The sequence below is a fragment of the Eublepharis macularius genome, chromosome 10 (genome assembly GCF_028583425.1).
Source record: "Eublepharis macularius isolate TG4126 chromosome 10, MPM_Emac_v1.0, whole genome shotgun sequence".
NCBI classification, from domain to species: Eukaryota; Metazoa; Chordata; class Lepidosauria; order Squamata; family Eublepharidae; genus Eublepharis; species Eublepharis macularius.
This window is the reverse complement of record NC_072799.1, coordinates 3,807,093-3,829,653: the sequence shown is the minus strand read 5'-3', so window position 1 is coordinate 3,829,653 and position 22,561 is coordinate 3,807,093. Positions and strand designations below refer to the sequence as shown.

Genomic DNA, 22,561 nt, shown 5'->3' with positions numbered 1-22,561 from the left:
CCCTGGAGCCAGGGACCATCAGCAACTGCTTATTAGCTGATCGAAGCGACCTCCGGGGAACATATGGGGAGAGGCGGTCCCGAAGGTATGCTGGGCCCAGTCCGCATAGGGCTTTATAGGTCAACACCAGAACCTTGAATCAACCCGGTACTCAACTCTCTCTCTCTCTCTGCAAAGCTAAATTCCCTCCTTTGTCTTCCCTGTTTCACCACTGCCTGTCATCAAAGTGAAAAATGCTCACCAGGCCCCGTCCCAGCTGGAACCAAGCCCCTCTGCCTGTAGCTGCACCCAGGGCTAGCTCCATAATGCGGAGGAGGCGGCCAGGCCTGCCATTACTCATCTCCCAAGGACTTAACAAGGACTTGGAATTCCCTAAGCATCACAGCTTTGAACCAGTTTAACAGTCTCTACTTTTCTTAACTACGTTTGCATTTTACAAAATTATCTCAGCCTGTTCTTCCTCCATTTCACGGCCCTTTGATCCTGCTGTTTATTCTTTTTTCCCCACGTACGCCTGCTTAGTTACGATCCTGCTGAAAACAGCTGCCAAAGTGGAATTCACAAAAGCTCACACTGGAATAAAACCTAGTTAATCTTTAGGGTGCCACAAGTGTCTTTTTTTTGGTCTACAACAGACTAACACAGCTACTCTTCTGGTTTAGCTGGTTAGCTGTGATGTACAAAACCAAGTACCCAGGTTAACAAAGGGTGATTTGCCCCCACCGAGCCAGGATTTTAAATCTGATCTTATCCTTGGTAGGGAAAAAATATCCCAGATTGCAGAAAGGAAAACCTGTTCTATTTAACCAGAGTGCTTGCGTTCAGACACCACTGGTAACCAGCGTTTGAAACTGGGGTTCCTTTATTTTATTGTGCGCATGCAGGAGAGAAGAAGGGAGACATCAAGCCGGTTTTGTGCTCATTCAGGCACTTAAAGACAGCGTCATGTCAGGTTAGTGTCAGATGGGTAGCTGTGTTGGTCGGCAGTAGAATGGCAAGATTCAAGTCCAGTAGCATCCCTGAGACTAACTAGATTTCTGATGAAGGAAGCTTTGACTCTGCTACTGGACTCTGCTGCTTTGACTCTGCTACTGGATTCGAATCTTGCTCTTCATGTGATGTGTGAATGCAGCTCAGGTAATGAAGAACGTGAAAGGAAACTTCTGGTGCTTTAATTGGGAGGCCCATCTTGGCCACATTTACTCACCAGAGTACTAGCCCAGTGAACCCCCGAAGCAGAATAGATGTGTAGCACTGGCCGGGAACTGGGCGATTTCTCTTTCTTGGGTTTCAGCAATGCTATAAGAAAAAAAGAAGATACAATCAACCAAATCCTCAGTGTCGTCGGCTCTCACTCTTCTTCGTTGTATACTTATTAAAACATTGTTGAATCATGTCCATTTTAAATGCGTAAAGCTGCCCCCACCTTGCAAAATAGGGAAAGACGTCAGGAAAAAAACTGAGCGAACACCTACCTTCTTCCTGAGATGCTGCTTTTCTACAAGCAGGGAGATTTCTTCTCTCCTGGGAAGAAATGCTCAACCGTTCTCTTGCAGCCTAACACAGCCCAGATACGGTTTACCATCTGTTTTGGCTGATTACTGAAACTGGTCCTGAGTTATTTCCAAAAGCATGCTGGCTTTTGAGGGCTAGATTTAAGCAGGAGTGGAGGAACTCTGTCCCGATTTTACTAAGCTAAATTTTACTTGCGCTTCTGTCCTACTGCTTTTTATTGTGTTGTGTTTTTTAATGGTGCTGACAACCCTGACAGGGGACGAGTTAGATATCAAGAATAGGGGGAAAATATTTCGCTGAAATTAAGGCCATCTACACGTCACTGGACCGAAACCACATTCTTTCCCCTCCTCTTCCTTCCCCTCTCTTATGTCAAACTGCAAGCCCCTTGGGGCAGAGACCAATCTCCTTGTATTCTGCACAATGCCTTACTCAGGGACACTTCTATCTAATTCACACCAAGAGAAGGGGGTGTGGGCCTCTGGGCACCAGGCCGTCTGTGGGTACCCACCCTGCTCCCCTCCACACCTCCACCCACCCCAGATCCCAGTCCAACAGGGGGCAACAGAGCTTTTAGCCCCATTGGTACTAGTGGGTCTGCAAGGACCAAAAACCCGCTGGGCTCTGCTTCCTGCTCTAATTTTCCTATCTGGAAAGAGGGTGATCTTGGGGGTTCTTGAGAGATAGAGGGGCCCTCTCCCCTTTCACAGCAGGCCCAAGAGGTGAAACCTTTCAAAAGTACAGTAACAAGCGGATGCAATTTCTCCCTCTCCGTCTGAGCCAACCCGCCAACTCGGCCATACCGATGGGTCCCCCGTAAGGGGCAGCAGCTACCAAACAATCTCGCAGGCCGGCTTCCTTGATGTCCCAAGCCATGGAGTACAGGTCCAGTTTCCTGCAGAAGAAAATAAATACAAGGGGAGGGGGAGGTAAAAAAAAATAAGGAGATTTTAGAAGGCCAGAGCGATTTTTCCTTTGGGGCCTCAGATCTGCTATAAATGGGTCTGTCGAAATTCTGCGAGAATGCGGAATAATTGCAGAAAGCAGCACTGGGTGGAAAATACAACCCCCCCTGTTTTCATTTTTAAAGGGAACAAGTTTCTAAGCCTCAAGGTTGCAAAGTCAAGTTTAGCAACCGGTGAGTGATCCTTGCTGAAATAGGAGCCAGAGAGGAGGGCCAGGTAAAATTCCCAGGAATCGGGGGCTGCGTTTGTTTTCTGCATGGCCTCGTCTCCCTCACCCCTCCGCAGCTAGAAATGCCAGATTCAAGGAATGACAAAGATGAAGAGACAATTGGTGGAGAAAAAGAATTCAAGGTGCAGAAAAAGATTCAAGGAACGCAAAGGAAACATGAAGAGACGTTTCAACTGGCATAATTTAGTCGGGACACGTGGCCTGAGCTTTTTGTGACACGGAATTACGCTGTCCCGAGAGCTGTGTAAAAGCCACTATGAGATATCAGTGCAGCTGTGCCAATGGTAGTATCCCAGTGTGACTTTGTGCACGCACATGTATGCATTGAAAGAGCAGCACTGCTACCCTCCTCTGCACACGGGCTGAAGGACGTTATCTGTTTCATGTGAAGGGGTTCCAATTATGTGCTTCTGCAAAGGACTAGCATTGTGTAGTTGTTAAAGTGTCCCACTAAGATGGGGGGAGGCCAGGAACCAAATCCTCATTCAGCAAGGAAGCTCTCTGGCTTTGGTTGTCACTGGACCAGTGATAAATAAATCATTATGTAGGCCCCAGAAACCTAATTAAAAGATTCCATGTTCGGGCCGTTAGCAAAGTCTATCGTTTGGCATAGGAAGCATGATTATAGGTGGTTGTGAGCTCATTCTGCTGGCTGGTGTGTATGCAGGAGAGAAAATAACAAATCATACACTTGCTTTATATTTAGAAAGGAAGTAAGAGTTCCTTATTGTAGGAACGCCATTGTCAGTCCCTGGAAGTTAGGTCCCTCAAGCCCTCCACAGTTAACACACAAGGGTTCCAGTAGAAGCAGCTTTATTGAGATCCATTCAGTACAGAGATTCACCCGATGGTGCAGAAATTGGCAGAAGTGACAATTCAAACAAAGATCTGTCTATTATGGGAAAACTTCCTGCCCTCTCTGGTCCGTTTGCATTCTGGAGCGAAACCCCAAAGAGATTGCATGGGAACAAGGTAGTTTAGACTACATGAAATACAAAGAAAATTTCTCTCTGGGAAAGTTACAATGTTTGCGGCTAGCAGCTCCTTCAAGGACACTTGCTGTGAAAAGGGAAAGCGCATATTTGCAACAGATAATGGAGGGGCCCCCTGGCTCCCCTGCACTTAATATCAGAAGACACTCTCAGGCAAGTACATAGAATACAGCATATAACTCTGGCAAACAGCACTGATCAGTACAAAATGCAGAATACAGAATACAATCATGACCGGTATGCTGGCATACATGACAGCCATACTCTGATAGGAAAGGGAGGAGAGAGAGATGCTAACTACCTATCTAGTCTAAGGATGGACACGGATGCTCGGACAAGGCCTGCATCCATGCCGCCAAGATGGAGGGAGGAGAAGGAGAGAGGCGTCGCCTGGAACAAAGCCCGGAAGAGAAGGAGTGAGAGGAAGTCAGGAGGAGGAAATCCTCAGAACAGCAATCGACATATCGTAGGACAGTCAACAGTAAACGGAATGGCCCCCTGACCTCTCTATCTTTCTAACACTTTGGTTTGTCCCCCTCTGAAACCTGAGGAAAGGGACAGCGCTGAATCCTCCTCTTCCAACAACCAGTTACTCTCTCAGCCTACTTCACAAGCTTGTTGTGAAGATAAAACATAGAACCCCACGTGCAGCACTAGCAGCATGAACATCACTCCCATCCTACAGTCGCTCCATTGGCTACCCATCGGTTACCGTGCTCGGTTCAAGGTATTGGTTATTACATACAAAGCTCTTCACAGCTTTGGTCCGGCATACCTACGGGACCGCCTCCCTCCCTATGTTCCTCCACGGCAGCTTCGTTCATCTGAACAGGGTCTCCTGCAGGTGCCAGGCTGCACACAGGTGAAGTCAGCAGCAGCCTATAAGCATGCAAGAGAAGGGGGGGTGCGGGCGTGCATGTGTGTATGTTTGCATAGAAGATTGCAACCTTTTTCACTGTTCTTGCTCTTCCATCATCTGCGGAAGAGAAATTTTGCAGCGGCTGCTTTTCCAACCACCGATTCCACCGATTCCCACATCAGAACAAGGATACTACCAGGATACTATCAGTGGCACAGAAGCTAAGTTTATGGCAATCCCCACACGCACCTTTGAGGTGAAACACTGAATCATGTTTTGAGTAGACCCACCCACTCCGTCGTAATAATCTGTTCCCCCATAAGGTCCACCTCCTTCTGGTCCCAGCCATGGCAAGGAGCCATCTATGGGGTTTTCTGACCTCTCCTTTGGACAAAGCATTTATAGGTTTCACCCATCAGGGAGGATTTTGAGATGTGTGTGCGTGTGTGTGAGAAAACTCAAGAAATTCCCATTTAAACAGCCAAACTACTGGTGCCAAGGGCATGGAAAAACAATTGCCTGTGAGAACCGCCCCCCTTTTTTAAAAAAATTGGATGGGGCAGGCAGGAAAATTTCACAGAACGTGGGGAACTTAGAATAGAGTGCGAGTGTGTGTGTAGAGGGGTGAATATCTGGAAGGAAGAAGGAAATTTTCAATAACTGTGCCTGTTGGAGGTCACTGACAAGAGCTAAAAAGCATATTTGATGCATGAATTTCAGGAGAAAGACTCTTAGCGGGAGAAGGCCAGGTGTGCATATTAATGCAATCACACAAGAATGAGCTCTGGGATCTACATACTATAAGTCACGCTTAGGAGGTTGGACTGGGATCTCAGAGAGCCGGGTTCGAATTCCCACTCTGCCACGAAAGCTTGCTGGCTGACTTTGGGCAAAGGCCTACTCTCTCAGCCTAACCTACCTCACAGGGCTGTTGTGAAGATAAAATAGAGGTGATGAGAATGTAAAGCGCTTCAGGTCTCCACTGGGGAGAAAGGTAGGGTATAAATGAATAAATAAGTAAATTTCTTCCCCATCTTCCTTTCAGGGAACACAGAGCAACATACAAAGTCTTCCCTTCCTCCATCCCACCAGGACAAACTTCTGAAGTAGGTTATTCTTTATTATTGTTGCTATTGTTTGTTTATAGTTTGCCTTTATCACTGGAGATCCAAGGCGGATTACATACTGCAAATGAACACAATATAATCTATAACCAGGACATTCACGGAGCAAAAAAAACAGTATGGCCATTTCCACATACGTTGAATAATGCACTTTTGCAATCCTTTAGAAGTGGATTTTTTGTTCCACACATGGAAAAATCAGTTTCAAATGTTCACTAAAGAGTATTGAAAGTGCATTATCCAACGTGTGTGGAAGCAGCCCATGATCAACAGTTAGGGCGTGCAATGAAAACAGATATAGTAACTGCAAATTTGAAACTAGCAAAAAGCCAGACACACAGAGGAAACCTTTCTGAATTAAAGTGTAAGTCATTAATATGACATCTTTAGCAATATCAAACGACCCAGTAGGAGCCTATCTAAATCAGCAGATAATACTCAATAGCCTATTCTGTACTCCCTTTCCCTTATCAAAGTATCTCTTTGAGCCATTTCTTATGCCGCAGCCCTATAATCTGAGCAGAAAGCCCTCCCGAATAATTGGCTGAGAGTGCAACCCACCCCAATGCTCTTGGTGAGTTTTTATGACACAGCAGGGCCTTCTCTGTCCTGGGCTGACCCCCTAACCCCTGTACTACTCTAGTCACAAGTAAGGTGACAAAGAATCATCTGCAACGGTGGGGAGGGAGAAGGGGAAAGCACATCTGTAAAGAAGAAGGGACGGGGAAGAGAAGATAATAACTAGGGTTGCCAACCCCCAGGTGGTGGCTGGAGATCTCCCAGAATAACAACTGATTTTCAAGACACAAACATCGGTTCCCCTGGAGAAAATGGCTGCTCTGGAGGGTGGGCTTTATTTATTTATTTTATTTATGTTATTTATATTCCACCTTTCTCACTGAGACTCAAGGCGGATTACATAGTGTGAGATCAGTACAATCAGTATCGAGGACAAGGGCAGGCATTTCCATACAGTGTCAAGAACATTTCCATAAACAATGTCATGAGGTAAAAGAATATAAGTTTACAAAGATAAAGTATTAGCAAGGATCCAGTATGGGGTTGAGGAATTGCTGAAACACAACATAATCAATTCTAGGACTTACACTGAACAACATAAAGCACAGATGGGACATAGAGGTACATATTTAAAGCAACAAATAATATGTAAGGCAACATAACGGTGAAGTCTGTGGTTCCTAACTCATTAGCAAAACATCTGGAGTTATACCCTGCTCCCCTCCTCAAACCCCACCCTCCCCAGCGTCCACCCCTCAAATCTCCAGGAATTCCCCAACCTGGAGCTGGTAAAACCTAACACCAGCCCACCTTGCAAGATTGTTGTGAAGCCTGAAACAAAACAAGGCAGGGGAAGAGCTTTACAAGCTATGCATTATTGCTGGAGAGGGAGGTTGTGGATTTTGGCATGCACGGAGGGCTGAATTTCATCTGCCCAGGGAGGGGGGTGTCTGGGGGGCGGAAGAAAGCTCACTGACCGGTAGTAGGCCTCGTCCCCCAAGGGGTTCCAGTCGGCCGTGTAGCAGTCCATGGCTGGGGCTGCTCCTCGGCCCCTCCTATCCCAGCAGATCGCCTCCTCTGCCTCTCCACTTCCGCCCTCACCGCCCATTCCGAGCAAGCGGGCGGGACGAAGCAATAGCCGCCATCTTGCCTAAGGGCAACTGGGGCTCTCTGCTGCCCTCTGGAGGGAGGAGAGGGAAAGTCGATTCCTGTTACCGCTGCTCTTGGACTTCGCAGGTAGGGGATGCAGCGCCAAGGTGCCGATTTAGCGCGCATTAACTGATGCGAAACAACGCACTCCTTATGTACAGGGGCTTTGGATTCTTAAATAACTGTCAATGCAATCCTAAGCAAAGTTACTCCACTCTAAGCTCATTGATTTCAATGAGCTTAGACTGGAGTAACTCTTCTTAGAATTGCACTGTATGTGTGTCTAATGTGTTGTCTAATGTCAGTCCTAGAACTGCTTATGCTCTGTTTCAACATTTCTTCAACTCTTTATTGGATTCTTGCTAATGCCTTTGTAAACTTGTGTTTATTTACCTTATGGCATTGTTTATGGAAACGTCCTGGATATTGACTGTACTAACCTCGCACGGTGTAATCCACCTTGAGTCTCAGTGAGAAAGGCGGACTAGAAATGGCATAAAATACATAAATAAATATCTTGCCTAGCCCCCACCCCTGAAATGTTTAAGACTGCCAGCTCTTGGTTGGGAAATTCTGGGAGGTTTTGGGAGTGAAGCCTGGGGAGGTTGGAGTTTGGGCAAGGGATGAACTTCACCTGAGTATAATGCCATAGAGGCCGCCTACCAAGAAGACAGCTGTTTTCTTTAGGGGAACTGGTCTCTGTGGTCTGGAAATTTACTGTAGCATAGTGGTTAAGTGGTTCAGCTGCAAATCAGCACTCTGCTAGTTCGAATCCCACTCCTGCCATGAGCTCAGCAGGTGGCCTTGGGGAAGCCCCTCCTCTCAGCCCCAGCTCCCCAGCTGTATTGTGGGGATAATAACAATACTAACTTGTTCACCGCTCTGGGTAGGCCACTAATCTGTCTAGAAGAGTGGTATATAAGTGCAGACAGTAATAGTAATAGTGATAGTAATAGTAATTCCTGGAGATCTCCTGCCACCACCTGGAGGTTAGCTAAACAATCGGGCAACACCAGATATGAGACAAGAAGCCACAAACAAAACAATACCGGTGTACATGAACTACAAAGTTCCACAATCTTCTTGAAAAATTCCTTATTGATAATACTTTAAAGTGCAAAGTGCTCCTACTGTGTATACAATAAATAAACCCATAAAGAACAATCAACTTGCAAATCAATTCCACTGGTGAAGTCAAATACATGTAAGTCCAACTGGTACAGTTCAATAGTCCATGAGCATATAGGGAGAAAATTCCCAATACATTGCACAATTGCCGAACGGTGGCCTTCAAATCCAATAATCAGCGTAGGTGCTGTAGCTGAGCGTTTCTTCAGCCACGGGGTTTAGCCAGCAAATTTCCAATACCCGTTTCGTCATTCCAACTTCCTCAAGCAATAATATTGAATGGTCACCAACATTTCTTTAGCTCTTGACCCAGTCGGTCAATACAGACGGAACAATGCCATAACAGGAAACAAACGAATTGCCATTTATATTCACGAGTCCTTGAAGGGCAGACCCAGTTTTGGGGGTAGGTGGGGGGAGACCCTTCAAAGATGCGTGTGTAGCTAGGACAGCTGTGGCTGAAGAAACCTGTGAACAAAACAAGCCTGGAAGGGTAGTTTAAAGAGACAGAGCTGGTGGCAGGGCAAAGGCTTTGCTATACACTGGAGCTGTGTGAAGGGGCTGTCAAATGCCAGAAGGGAAACTTAGAACCTCTCCAGGTCCAAGCCTGGCTCTGGAAAGCAGCTCCAGCCCATTTCCATTCCTTGCTGCCCTCTGGTTGCCATTTCACACAGTTTTAGACTGGAGAGGTGAAATTGACAGAGCCTTGGGGGAGGTGAAGATGAAATTGACAAACTCTCTGAGGCGTGATCTCCTCCTGTTCTGTCTTTTTAAACTACCCTTCCCCGCTGATATTGCGTCTCCCTACATTGACAAACATGCACCAAGGCGTCTTGTGTAGAGAGACGCTGAGTTAAAGTGAGAGCCAGTGTTGTATAGTGGTTAGAGTGTCAAACTAGGACCTGGAAGACCCAGGTTTGAATCTCTACTCTATCATGGAAGCTGTCTGGGTCACCTTAGGCCAGTCACACACTCTCAGTCTAACCTACCTAACAGGGTTGTTGTGAACATAAAACAGGAGAGGAGAATGACGTAAGCCATTTGGGGGTTGCCCATGTGCAAAGAGATGGAAAGAGATTCTTTCCATCAGTACCCAGCGTATTCTATCTGTGTTTGCAATTATATACCTCATCATATGCAAATATTTAAGGTCTATTCACATGATAGCACAAACAAATGATGATTGGTTTGACACTTCACTGAATATTCATAATCTCCATAGTACAGCCTTCCAATTAGTGAAAAATTATGTCATATTCAGATCTGCAAAAGAAAACTATAAATCTCTGAAAAGTGTCAGGAAAAGTTAAGTTGGGCGATCACCACTGGTTGAATCTCTGATAGAGGAACATTAATCTCGATAGAGTCCACTATTTTAATTAATTGTCAAAGGATAAAAGCACACCTGTTGAATTACCTAACACATAGAAAAAATACACAGAAAGTTCATGCAAAGTTTAAAAGTTCATCTAGAGTATACAAGAGCTTGGCCTAGTACTATTCAGTATTGATTATTGTCATGTGATTTTAATCTATATTGGCATAACACATAGATACTGTCACAGATGCGGCCCTGCTGAAAAGCTCCGGCAGAGCATAGGATGCCGGCTACAGCCGCAACCAACCACTCTGTCCCCAGCAGCAGCCAAACCCGCTTCATAGCAGCACAGCAAATTGGTGGTTGCAGGATTTTTGTGGTGCAATCTGTGGTCATGAGTTATGTGATAGTGAATTTGGGGTGGCCAAATGTAAGTATCTGGAGGATCCATGAGGACCTGTGCTTTGGAACTATGTTCTTGCTTCATGGCAGTGCCACAAAGTGGTGGATACATGATTTTGGTGGAGCAGCCTGTGGCTATGGTCGTGATACGTGATTTGATGATGAGTTGGGGGAGATCCCATATAAAAATCCTTAGCATCTGTAAGGAGCTGCATCTTAGATCCATGTTTGTGTACCACAGCAATGCCAAGAAGCCACGAATCTGTGGGATTTATGGGGTTTCCTTTTGAGCATAAGAGCTAACAGTCAGGGCTTTTTTTCAGCAGGAACGCAGTGGAATGGAGTTCTGGCACCTCTTGAAAATGGTCACATGGCCGATGGCCCCGCCCCCTGATCTCCAGGCAGAGGGGAGTTGAGATTGCTCTCTGTGCCGCTGAGCAACCCGGAGGGCAATCTAAACTCCCCTCTGTCTGGAGATCAGGGGGTGGGGCCACCGGCCATGTGACCATTTCCGCGAGGGCGATTTAAACTTTAAAAAACTCCTCCTTGTTCCAGCTGACCCAAAGTGGTGTCATTGTGCGGTCCTGAGTTCCACCACCTCTTTTCCCAGAAAAAAAGCCCTCATGATGGCTTGGTTTGGTTTCAGTGAAAAAATCATGAGTTCATGAAGATCCATGCCTTATATCTGTGGCTGTGCACTAGTTAAAGTTGCCAGCTCCAGGTTGGGAAATTCCTGGAGATTTGGGGGTGGAGGTTGGGGAGAGTGGGTTTGGGGAGGGGAAGGACCTCCATAGGCTATAATGCCACAGAGTCCACCCTCTAAAGCATCCATTTTTTCCAGGGGAACTGAATTCTTATGTTCTGAAGATCAGTTGCAATTCCAGATCTCTAGGAAGTGATGGGAAGAAAGATGCCAAATGGCCTGTTTTGATACATGCTCAACAAAGGGGTAGCTGTATTAGTCTGTCTTAGCGAAATAAAACAAACAAAAAATAAACCAGTGCCGCCTTAAAAATCCCCCCCCAAAAAACTTCCCCTGGCCCATGAGGATCCCTGTAGATCCATCTTTTGCTCCACACCTTTGCTTACTGGTTAGGTTGCCAACTCCAGGCTGGGAAATTCCTGGAGCTTCGGGCTGGAGCCTGGGGACGGGAGGAACCTCAATGGAGTATAATACCGTAAGGTCCCCCCTCCAAAGCTGCCATTTCCTCCAGGGAGAACTGATTTCTGTTGTCTGGAGTTCGGTTGTAATTTCGGGCTATCTCCAGGCCTCAGCTGGAGGATGGCAACCCTACTTGAAGGCTGGACCCTCTGCCTTCTCTCATTCCCCCTTGAAAGGCAGCAACCGAATCCGCGCCGGTCCCTTGCGCGAAGATTCTCCGCTTCGCTGCCGGCTCCGGGCTGGCGCATCCCCGCCTCGAGCGCGCTTTTCTTTGCGCCGGATACCCCCGACCCCTGGCGGGCGCGCGCGGCGCAGCTTCCGCAGCGGCTCGGCGGCAGTTTCGCTTTCCTTTCCCAGCGCTCCAGCCGAGCGCTTGCAACGACTTGGATCGTTTTTCGAGAGCTGGAGGGGGGAAAAAGGCACATTGTTGAGCGCCTGGAAATCCCCCCGGGGCCCATTTGCTCGGCGCGTTTGCAAAGAGCCGCCCCCAGCGCCGGCCCTCCTGGAAGGCGCGGGCGGCTCTGCCCCCCCCGCCCCCCCTTGCAAGGGAACTGACCCGCGCGCCTCCCACCCCCTCGGCCCGTCTCCTGCCAATCCCTGCCAAAAGGGGGGGGCCGGGCGGGCCTTGAGTGACAGCGCCGGGAGCCAAAAGGCGGGCTTGCAAGCCCCCGCCCCCGGGGAACCTGCCCGCCTCCGGCTATATCAGCCCGCGCCCTGCGGAGGTTTCCTTGCCCAAGTTTCGGGGACTTTTTTTGCGGCATTCCGGCGCGCCGCGCGAATGTCTGCCGCAAGAGGGAAGCTGGGAATCTAGGTGAGCTTTTGGGGAGTTGGGAAGGTGTTGGTGAAATGGGGGTCGCTGCTTGAGCGCTGAGCCAGGCAGTCCTGGCTTCGAATTCTACCTCTGCCTGGACTGGCTTCTCTACAACAGACCTTCAAGGTAGGCCAGCATGATTATTCCACTGTCCGGTGGAACAGAAGCGTCTGTACACTTGGGGAGAATCCTCCTGGCCTACCTTACAGGTGTGTTGCAAGGCTGGCAGCCAGACAGGTATATTATGAAGGCTGAAGGTATATTATGAATGCTAAGAGTGAATCCAGAATGACTGCCATGAAAAGACATGAAATGCCTTTGAAATGGACTGTACTGTCTAACGCTATGTATGCTCTAAACTCAAGAGGCAGTATATAAGTGAAATAAATAAATGAATAAATGAAATAATCCACCTTGAGTCTCAGTGAGAAAGGACTATAAATGACAAATACATTATGCAAATAGAGGAGGGGGCAGAGATGGGACTCTGGCTGGGGAAGTTGTCAATTTGGGGGCATGTGAGCGTGAATGCATTGGGAAGATGTGGCAGACCAGATGTGAGAGCACGCACAGAGGGAAGGGGGTTGGGGGAATAAGGGTCCATGTAGTGCCTACCTCCCCCCATATCTGAGTTAGTTGCATTTCTATGTAGCCCACACATGAGGTGTGGGGTTGATTCCACATGCACATTCTTTACTAGATCACTATATATGTTTAGTACAGCAGTTGAATGTGTGAACTGATGCTAAGTAGTAAAGAGTCCAGTAGTACCTTTAAGACTAACCAACTTTATTGTAGCATAAGCTTTCGAGAACCACAGCTCTCTTCATCAGATGCAACGGTCAGATACAACAATAAAGTTGTAAACAATAAAGCATCTGACGGGGAGAGCTGTGGTTATCGAAGGCTTATACTACATAGGAATTTGATGGTCTAGCTGTTTTACTGCTGCAAACTAACAGGGCAAACTCCCTTGAAGCCTCACCCAAGCCAACTGACCCCAAAAGGACACCAAACGGAGATGTTTACATTTACTAGCAAAGGAATGTTTTGGTTGCACCCTCCCTCTCCCCCCCCAACTGCATCTTCTCTCTCCTCCCCTCCTCTTCTATATTTGACCAGTTTCTGTACTATGCATCTGACGGAGATAACTTGATTCTTGAAAGCTTATGCTACAATAAAATTGGTTAGTCTTAAAGGTGCTACTGGACTCTTTTTAACAATAAAGTTGTATCAACAATAAAGTTGTATCTGACGAAGAGAGCTGTGGTTTTCGAAAGCTTATGCTACAATAAAGTTGCATCTGACGAAGAGAGCTGTGGTTCTCGAAAGCTTATGCTACAATAAAGTTGCATCTGACGAAGAGAGCTGTGGTTCTCGAAAGCTTATGCTACAATAAAGTTGTATCTGACGAAGAGAGCTGTGGTTTTCGAAAGCTTATGCTACAATAAAGTTGGTTAGTCTTAAAGGTGCTACTGGACTCTAATATTTCGGAACTACAGACTAGCATGGCTAACTCCTCTGGATCTCTGAGCTGATGCAGTTCAACTGTGCAAGTTTGAGCATGATGGGAAAGCTTGTATACATCATTGCTGGAATTTGGAGTCTTCAAGTGATGTGTGAATCAGCATAACATGTATTGTGCTCAGGTGGCTGTGGGAAGCCAGTTGTGTGCACACTGGTGAAGTGTTTGTGTAAATATTTGTGCACCCAGCTTCTCAGGAAGGAAGTCATTTTTCCTCCTGATCAAATTGACTATCACCTTTCAAGTTTGGAACCTCCGTTCCTAGCAGAATGCAGATTGGCTCGCTTGCTCGAGTCACTTGGATCTGTTCTGCAGATGTTTTGTTTGCAATAATTCTAAAGAAGAGGCTGTACTAGTCTGCTGTAGCAAAAAAATCTGCACCCTGTATCACTGGACAGATGTGTTTGCAGTAGGCTTTCATAGCAGCCTGAATAGCCCAGATCATCAGAGTTTAGAAGCTAAGCAGGGACAGCCAAGGTCAGTACATGGATGGGAGACCAACGAGGAAGACTGGGGGAGCTATGCAGAGGAAGGCAATGGCAGATCATCTCTGCTGTCTCTCGCCTGGAATGCTCAGTGGATGGGTTGGCGTGAATCAGTTGTTGTTGTTATTGTTGTTTCTTTATAGTCTTACAGAGGTGCAAGATGGATTACATACTGCAAGTGAATACAATATAATCACTAGCTAAGACATTCACAGCAAAAATGCAGTATGATCAACAGTTGAGACATTCAATGAAAACAGATACAATAGGGTACAGGTAAAAGGTAAAGGTGCAAGCACCGAGTCATTAGTGACCCATGGGGGACGTCGCATCACAACATTTTCTTGGCAGACTTTTTGTTACAGGGTGGTTTGCCATTGCCTTCCCCAGTCATCTCCACTTTACCCCCAGGAAACTGGGTACTCATTTTACCGACTTCGGAAGGATGGAAGGCTGAGTCAACCTTGAGCCGGCTACCTGAACCCGGCTTCCGCCAGGATCAAACTCGGGTTGTGAGCAGAGCTTGGGCTGCAGTACTGCAGCTTTTTTACAATAGGGTATGGTAGCAGCAAATTTGAAAACTAGCAGAAAGCCAAACTCATAGATGAATTAAAGTGTAAGTAATTAACATGACATCTTTAGCAACATTGAACTTCCCGGTAGGAGCTTATCTACACCAGCAGACAGTACCCAATAACCTAGTCTACAGTCCTGCCCCTTAACCAGGGCATCTCTCTGAGCTATTTCTTATGACACAGCCCTATAATCTGAGTAGGAAACCCTCCTAAATAAGGTGCTTTCCATGGTCATAGATGCAGAGGAGTTAGCCGTGTTAGTCTGTGGTAGCAAAATCAAAAAGAGTCCAGTAGCACCTTTAAGACTAACCAATTTTATTGTAGCATAAGCTTTCGAGAATCAAGTGAACTTGATTCTCGAAAGCTTATGCTACAATAAAATTGGTTAGTCTTAAAGGTGCTACTGGACTCTTTTTGATCCTCCTAAATAATTCACTCTGGCATAGTTTGCAGAAAGCCAGGAGAATGGGTGCTTTCCTGATCCAGGAATATTGTGCTGGAATAAAAAATTGCTAGTCCTTAACATGCCCCAAGACTCCTGTCTTTGCTTTGATTTCTTTTCTCCACCCCACCTCCTAACAACTGTGGGATCGGCTGCACAAAGCTTTATCTCTCCAATCTAAAGCGCCTTCCCCTCTTTGTGTGGTGTGTGTGTGTGTGTAGGCAAAGCAGATAGAATGTGAAGGCCAAAAAATGGGGGTGGGGGGGGAAAGAAGGAGCTCGCTGTTTTAAAAATTACTGTGAGCTAAGTGTCTGCGGCTTTAACAGCTGACTGGCAAACGGAAGTCAACAAATGCAAGCCCTCTCCAAGATGTGCGGAAAATAGTCACTGTTGCTGCCTCGAACGGGTGCAGTGGCGGGCTTGTGCCACCTGTGAAAGCTGCAAAAGAAGGCTATCCCCTGGCAAGGTAAGGCTTTCTGCAAACTCTGCAGGTCTTGCCAGATGTGCAGAAAAAGTATCCCTCCAGACTTAGCCACCTGAGGACTAGGTATGTTCTCGGAGGCAGAGAACATTGAAAGCAGTTAGAGTCGGCTAAAGGCTAGAGTTGTCTTCGGCTAGCGAGTTTTTTGTTTCGTTTGGCAGACCCTCAATAACTGTTACTAGCCATCCTTCCTGGTTTTGGTGTTACGTGTTTATATGTTTTATTGGATTATATTATGTATTATTTTAAATGCTGTTTTAATGTTCAGGTGTTTTAGCGTTTTCCCGTTAGCTGCCTTGGTCAGCAACCCATCGGAGTGGAATGGTGGCATAGAAATGTTTCAAATAATGTAAAAGTAAGTTTAAAAAGTGGGAATTGGCCTCTTCAAGCCTCTGAGAGCCTCGGTGCATGTTTCTCAAGTGTAGGGAGACTCAATTTTAACCAGGAAGCGTAGTTTAAAAAGACAGCCAGAGGAGATCGCTCCTCAGAGGGTTTGTTAATTTCATCTTCGCCTCCCCAAGGGTCTATCAATTTCACCTCTCCAGTTTAAAACTCTTTGGGATCGCAACTAGAGGGCAGCGAGGAACGGAAATGGGCTGGAGCTGCCTTCCAGAGCCGGGCTTGGACCTGGAGAGGTTACCATGGGCTGAAGTTTCCCTTCTGGCATTTGACAGCCCCTTCACACAGCTCCAGTGCATAGTAAAGCCTTTGCCCTGCCACCAGCTCTGTCTTTTTAAACTACCTTTCCCGGCTAACATTGCATCTCCCAACATGTGTTCTTCATGTGTCAGATGTCTCGTGTAGAGAGACTCTGAGAATGTATACAATCCGGGGAGAGGAGTTTCACGAAAGGGAGAAAACTTCCCAGTGATTCATCCTTTGCCCTCCTTGATGCAGCCCTTTCTGCATCTGACGAAGAGAGTTGTGGTTCTCAAAATCTGACAGTGCATCTGACGAAGAGAGCTGTGGTTCTCAAAAGCTTATGCTACAGTAAAGTTGGTTAGTCTTAAAGGTGCTACTGGACTTTTTACTATTTTGCTACTACAGACTAACACGGCTAACTCCTCTGGATCTTTCTTTCTTTGGTCTTCATTGCCGAGTGCCTACCACAAAGACCTTGTAAGGTGCCCAGGTGCAGACTGGGGCCATTTCCCCACGTCTTAAAAATCGTAGGACATTCACAGAACGCAGGCGGCTTCATGGTGCGATATCGGACGTCATGGTGCTACGAAAACAGAGTCATCAATGCCTGAGGTCAGAAAAACGTGGGGAAACAGCCAGGGTTGAGTTTTTTTGCACAATTAGGGGACTCCCCACGTGTACAAGAAAAAAAATTGATTTGTAAACTTAAATCACTTCCTGTTTTTTTAAAAAAGAGCAACCTTGATGAGGACTCGCCCTGCACTCTGCCCATGGAAATTTGAGAGCCCTTAAGGGAGAAGGTCAAGAGCCCCATGGCGCAGTATGGTAACCTGCAGTATTGCAGCCCAAGCTCTGCTCACGACCTGAGTTCGATCCTGGCGGAAGCCGGGTTCACATAGCCGGTTCAAGGTTGAGTCAACCTTCCTCCTTCCAAGGTTGGTAAAATGAGTACCTAGTTTCCTGGAGGTAAAGTGTAGATAACTGCGGAAGTCAATGGCAAACCATCCCATAAAAAGTCTGCCAAGAAAAAGTCATGATGCGACATCCCACCATGGGTCAGCAATGACTTGGTGCTTGCACAGGGGACTACCTTTACCTTTTAAGGGAGAAGTGTGGGGGAGAGAGATGGATGGAGCCCTTGGCCACAGCAGCCTGAGGGGAGGAGAGATCTCCTGGTTCTTTATCCCAACCTCTTCCCAAGTTTTCATGTGTTATTCCCCCTCATGTCCCAGGGGAGCGGTGCAATAAAAGATCCCGGCACTGTATAAGACGTAAGAAGACCCCTGCTGGATCAAACCATCTATGGAGTCCAGCAGCTTTTCTCACACACGGGCCAATCGATTGCCCTGGAGGGCCAAATGAACAGGGCATAGAGGCTCATGCCTTCCCCTGGAGTTGCCTCCTGGCACTTTTATTTGGAGGCTTATTCCCTCTGTTCATCCTTTATGGACCATCACCTTGCCCTTCATTTGCATGCAAAATGACACACGTTATTGTAAGCTCCCTGGAGCCTGAGTTTCATAGAATCACAGAATCATAGAGTTGGAAGGGTTCTCCAGGGTCATCTAGTCCAACCCCCTGCACAATGCAGGAAATTCACAACTACCTTCCCCCCCCCGCCACGTTTGTTTTGCTTCCCTCTCCCCTCCATGCCTCAGATATGTAAAAATAGCTTTCTGGAATGTGATATAAAATAAAACGGATTTCCAGGGGGCACTTTAAATAATAAGATGCATTGCAGCATAAGCTTTCGAGATTCGGAGCCCACTTAAATAGATGCATGAAATAATTGTAAGAAGAGCAGACCAGTTCAGTCACTGGTTGGCCAGTCGCCCTTGAGGGCCTGTAGACTGGGCATAGAGGTCAGGGTCTTACATAGTAGTTTCTTTCCAGCGCTTGGAAGGAATCTGTTTTAACACCCTTTTCAAGCCAATTTTGCTCGGGGACATCACGACCTCCACTGGTAGGGAATTTCACAATTTAGTTACTGATTGATGAATTAGTTCTTTTTGTCTGTCTTGAACCTGTAGCCCCTCAACTTCACTGATGGATTGATTGATTTCCTGAATTGGACCATAGATCCAGAGGAGTTAGCCGTGTCAGTCTGTAGTAGCAAAATAGTAAAAAGTCCAGTAGTACCTTTAAGACTAACCAACTTCATTGTAGCATAATCTTTCGAGCGTCACAGCATCTGACAAAGAGAGCTGTGGCTCTCGAAAGCTTATGCCACAATAAACTTGGTTAGTCTTAAAGGTGCTACTGGACTCTTTAGTAAATTGTCCCATGCATCTGACGAAGAGATCTGTGATTCTCGAAAGCTTATACTTCAGTAACGTTGGTTAGTCTTAAAGGTACTACTGGACTTTTTACTATTTTGCAACTCCAGACGAACACGGCTAACTCCTCTGAATTGTACCAGTAAGGGACCCTGACCTGGATGGCCCAGATAAGCTCAAACTGATCAGCTCTCAGAAGCTAAGCAGGGTCAGCCCTGGTTAGTATTTGGATGTGAGATTACCAAGGAAATCCAGGGTTGCAATGCAGAGTCAGGCAGTAGGAAACCACCTCTGTTTGTCTCTTGCCTTGAAAACCCTATGGGGTTGCCATATATCAGCTGTGACTTGAAGGCACTTTCTGCCAACATTATGGGGAAAAAAGTTGTCTGTGTGTCCATGCATAATTTCAAAATGCCCCCTTCAGTCCCCCTCCCAAACTGCAGAACCTTATATTCTTTAGCCTTTCTTCATAGGAAAATTTCAGGTGGGTAGCCGTATTGGTCTGTAGTAGAAAAGCAACGTCCAGGTCCGGTAGCCACTTTGAGACAACTAGATTTCCAGGGCGTGAGCTTTCGAGAGGTGTCTGACATAGGGCGCCTTGACTCTCAGAAGCTCACACCTTGACAATCTGGTTGGTCTCTAAGGTGCTCCTCGGGAAGGGCGTTCAGCACCTTAATCCCCTTTTTGCCGTCTTTTGCACTTTTTGTGGCTCTGCAATATTGTTTGTTAAGATAGGGTGACCAGATCTCTTAGACCGACGTGGGCAACTTAAAGTTTGGATGGGGGAGAGATGTTACACAAAGAGACCCATATCCAATCAATGCACTTGAGGTGGGTGAGGACCACACCCAGCCACTGATAGGCAGCTGTGCCTGTTTCACCCTGATGCGAATCCTACTTTGCATATCTATTCACAATTGTGGGTGATCCTCCTCAACTCTTGAGTAGACTGACCACTCTTTTGATGGGAGTTTTGTTTTATTATATTTACTTCATTTACTCCCCACCATTCTTCCCAACGGGGACTCAAAGCAGTTTACATCATTTTCCGTGCCTCCATTTTATTCTCACAACAACCCTTTGAGGTAGGTTAGGCTGTTGTGTGCGACTGGCCTAAGATCACCCAGTGAGCTTCCACAGCAGGATGGGGATTTAACACTAGTCCAGCACTCAGATAGGAGGGCTGTATTGTAGGGAGGGGGTCTCAGCTGCTTTGCTAATGAGTTAAGGGCCATAGACTTCACCACTGTGTTGCCTTACGTACCACCTGTTGTCTTAAATACGTGCTCCTATGAGCTACCTGTGCGTCATGCGGTCTAATCTCAGCCCTAGAATTGCTTATGTTCTGTTTCAGCATTTATTCAACTCTGTATTGGATTCTTGCTAACGCTGTGTCTTTGTAAACTTGTGTTTATTTACCCTATGACATTGTTAATGGAAATATCCTTGAAATTAACTGTACTGATCTCACACTGTGTAGTCCGCCTTGAATCTCAGTGAGAAAGGCGGACTATAAATAAATAAATAACCTATATTTATTTATTTAAGCACTTTGATGTATAGCACCAGGGCTTTTTTTCAGCTGGAACACAGTGGAACGGAGTTCCAGCACCTCTTGAAAATGGTCACATGGCCGGTGGACCTGCCCCCTGATCTCCAGACAGAGGGGAGTTTAGATCACCAGTGGCGTGGAGGGCAATCTAAACTCCCCTCTGTCTGGAGATCAGGGGGCGGGCCCCCGGCCATGTGACCATTTTCACCGAGGGCGATTTAAACTTTAAAAAGCTCCCCTCTTGTTCCAGCTGACCCAAAGTGACATCATTGTGCGGTCCTGAGTCCCACCACCTCTTTTCCCACGAAAAAAAAGCCCTGTATAGCTCTAATAAAAGTTAACATTTTGAACAATAGTGTTATGTGATATTCCTGTATGGCTCGATATAGTCTATACCTCCAGTGTGGTGTTTACCCTCTGTGTTGAGTAGTTCCTTCCAAAAACGGCCCACGCGAGGAGGTCAGCAAAGCTCCCCCTTTCCTGCTTTCCATAAACAATGCAAAACTGAATTGTTCAGGAGGAATTTTTGCTCAGATGAGAGGGCTGTACTGTAAGAAAGTGGCCTCAAGAGATCCATCAGTAAAGGGATAAGGAAGGACCCTGCCACCAAGGGATACGCTCGTACCCTACCACAAATTTTGTTAGTCTTATAGGTGCTACTGGACTCTTGCTCTTTTCTGCTACATTCTAGCTGCAGCTGATGAAGTGAGCTGTCGCTCACGAAAGCTCACACCTTGCCACAAATTGTGTTAGTCTTATAGGTGCTACTGGACTCTCTTTTCTGCTACATTCTAGCTGCAGCTGATGAAGTGAGCTGTGGCTCACGAAAGCTCATACCCTGCCACAAGTTTTGTTAGTCTTATAGGTGCTACTGGACTCTTTCTCTTTTCTGCTACATTCTAGCTGCAGCTGATGAAGTGAGCTGTGGCTCAAGAAAGCTCATACTCTGCCCCAAATTTTGTTAGTCTTATAGGTGCTACTGGACTGTTGTTCTTTTCTACTGCACTAGACTTCACTACTATTTCTGTAAACAGTGAGGGACCATAGACATCGTTGCTATTGCTGTCAGTATGATGTTACTGGGTGGTTCCTAAATAAATCAGCCATGGAATTTTCCTATGCTCTGTTTTAACATTAATAAATCTTTAAACCTTTCTTTTCATTCTTTCTTACTTTCTATTTAAATCTTGCAAATTGTATGTAGTGGTTAAGAGCGGCAGGACTGTAATCTGGAGAGGCAGTTTGATTCCTCACTCCTCCACTTGAAGACAGCTGGGGGATCTTGGGTCAGTCACAGCTCTTCCAGAGCTCTCTCAGCCCCACCCACCTCACGGTGTTTTGTTGTGGGGATAATAATAGCATACTTTGCAAACGGCTCTGAGTGGTTGTTAAGTCATCCTGAAGGGCGGTATATAAATCAAATCTTGTTATTACATGTATATTGAAAAATAGTAAAGAGTCCAGTAGCACCTTTAAGACTAACCAACTTTATTGTAGATGGATCTGACGAAGAGAGCTGTGGTTCTCAAAAGCTTCTGCTACAATAAAGTTGGTTAGTCTTAAAGGTGCTACTGGACTCCTTACTGTTTTGCAAATACAGACGAATGCGGCTAACTCCTCTGGATCAATGTATATTGAAGTGTCGTTGATGTTGATTGTATTCTCACACCATGTAATCCACCTTGGGTCTGTGGGCAGGGGAGAGTTGGGCTATAACTAAAATTAGTAAATGAAGTTACTGATTAAAGGCACAAAGGAGGCCACCACTTTGATATGGATTTGCTTTATCATGAGGATAACAGAACAGTCTTTGGAAGCAAAATGATTTCAGATCCTGGTCACCAGATCTCATTAACTTGACTTGAAATGTGTGTAAAGTAAAAATGGATAGAACTTTCTTTTCTGTCTTCTACGACTCCATGCTTTGTATCTCTATCGCCTTAATACACTTTGTTGCCTTATTGCATTTCATTCCCCCCCCTAACCTTTAAAAATGTTTTTAAATTAATGACTACCACAAACAACAATACGAAACTACAATACAGTTTTAAAACTAATAATGTCATACTGCAGAGGAGTTAGCCGTGTTAGTCTGTAGTAGCAAAATCAAAAAGAGTCCAGTAGCACCTTTAAGACTAACCAACTTGACTGTAGCATGAGCTTTCGAGAATCACAGTTCTTGCCCTCCATGCATCTGATGAAGAGAACTGTGATTCTCAAAAGCTTATGCTACAATAAAGTTGGTTAGTCTTAAAGGTGCTACTGGACTCTTTTTAGTGTCATACTGATAACACATCACAAATAGGAAAGCAGACCTCCCTCTTATTTGGGAGGGGAGCGGGTAAAATTAAGATTAGCTTCCTTTGAACCCAAATTGTATTGAAAGAGGAGCTAGAATTAGCATAGAGGG

At 46.1% G+C, this 22,561-nt stretch overlaps 2 protein-coding genes across 3 annotated transcripts in view; one reads left to right on the top strand and one right to left on the bottom strand.

Annotated features, from left to right (window-relative positions):
* VPS16 (VPS16 core subunit of CORVET and HOPS complexes) overlaps positions 1 to 7,261 on the bottom strand; it is a 41,543-nt gene extending 34,282 nt beyond the window's left edge. Inside the window, exons 1-3 of the mRNA XM_054990505.1 lie at positions 7,181 to 7,261; positions 2,319 to 2,410; positions 1,208 to 1,299 (exon numbers count right to left, since the gene is read on the bottom strand). Coding sequence (XP_054846480.1) covers positions 1,208 to 1,299; positions 2,319 to 2,410; positions 7,181 to 7,233 — 237 coding nt within the window. The 5' untranslated portion in view covers positions 7,234 to 7,261. The remainder of the gene's footprint in view (positions 1 to 1,207; positions 1,300 to 2,318; positions 2,411 to 7,180) is intronic.
* Positions 7,262 to 12,069: 4,808 nt separating this feature from the next.
* Positions 12,070 to 22,561, top strand: part of LOC129336882 (PC-esterase domain-containing protein 1B-like) — a 44,557-nt gene continuing 34,065 nt past the window's right edge. For both annotated transcript variants that reach the window (XM_054990272.1, XM_054990271.1), the window contains exon 1: positions 12,070 to 12,173. The gene's annotated coding sequence lies outside the window, so the exon portion shown is untranslated. The remainder of the gene's footprint in view (positions 12,174 to 22,561) is intronic.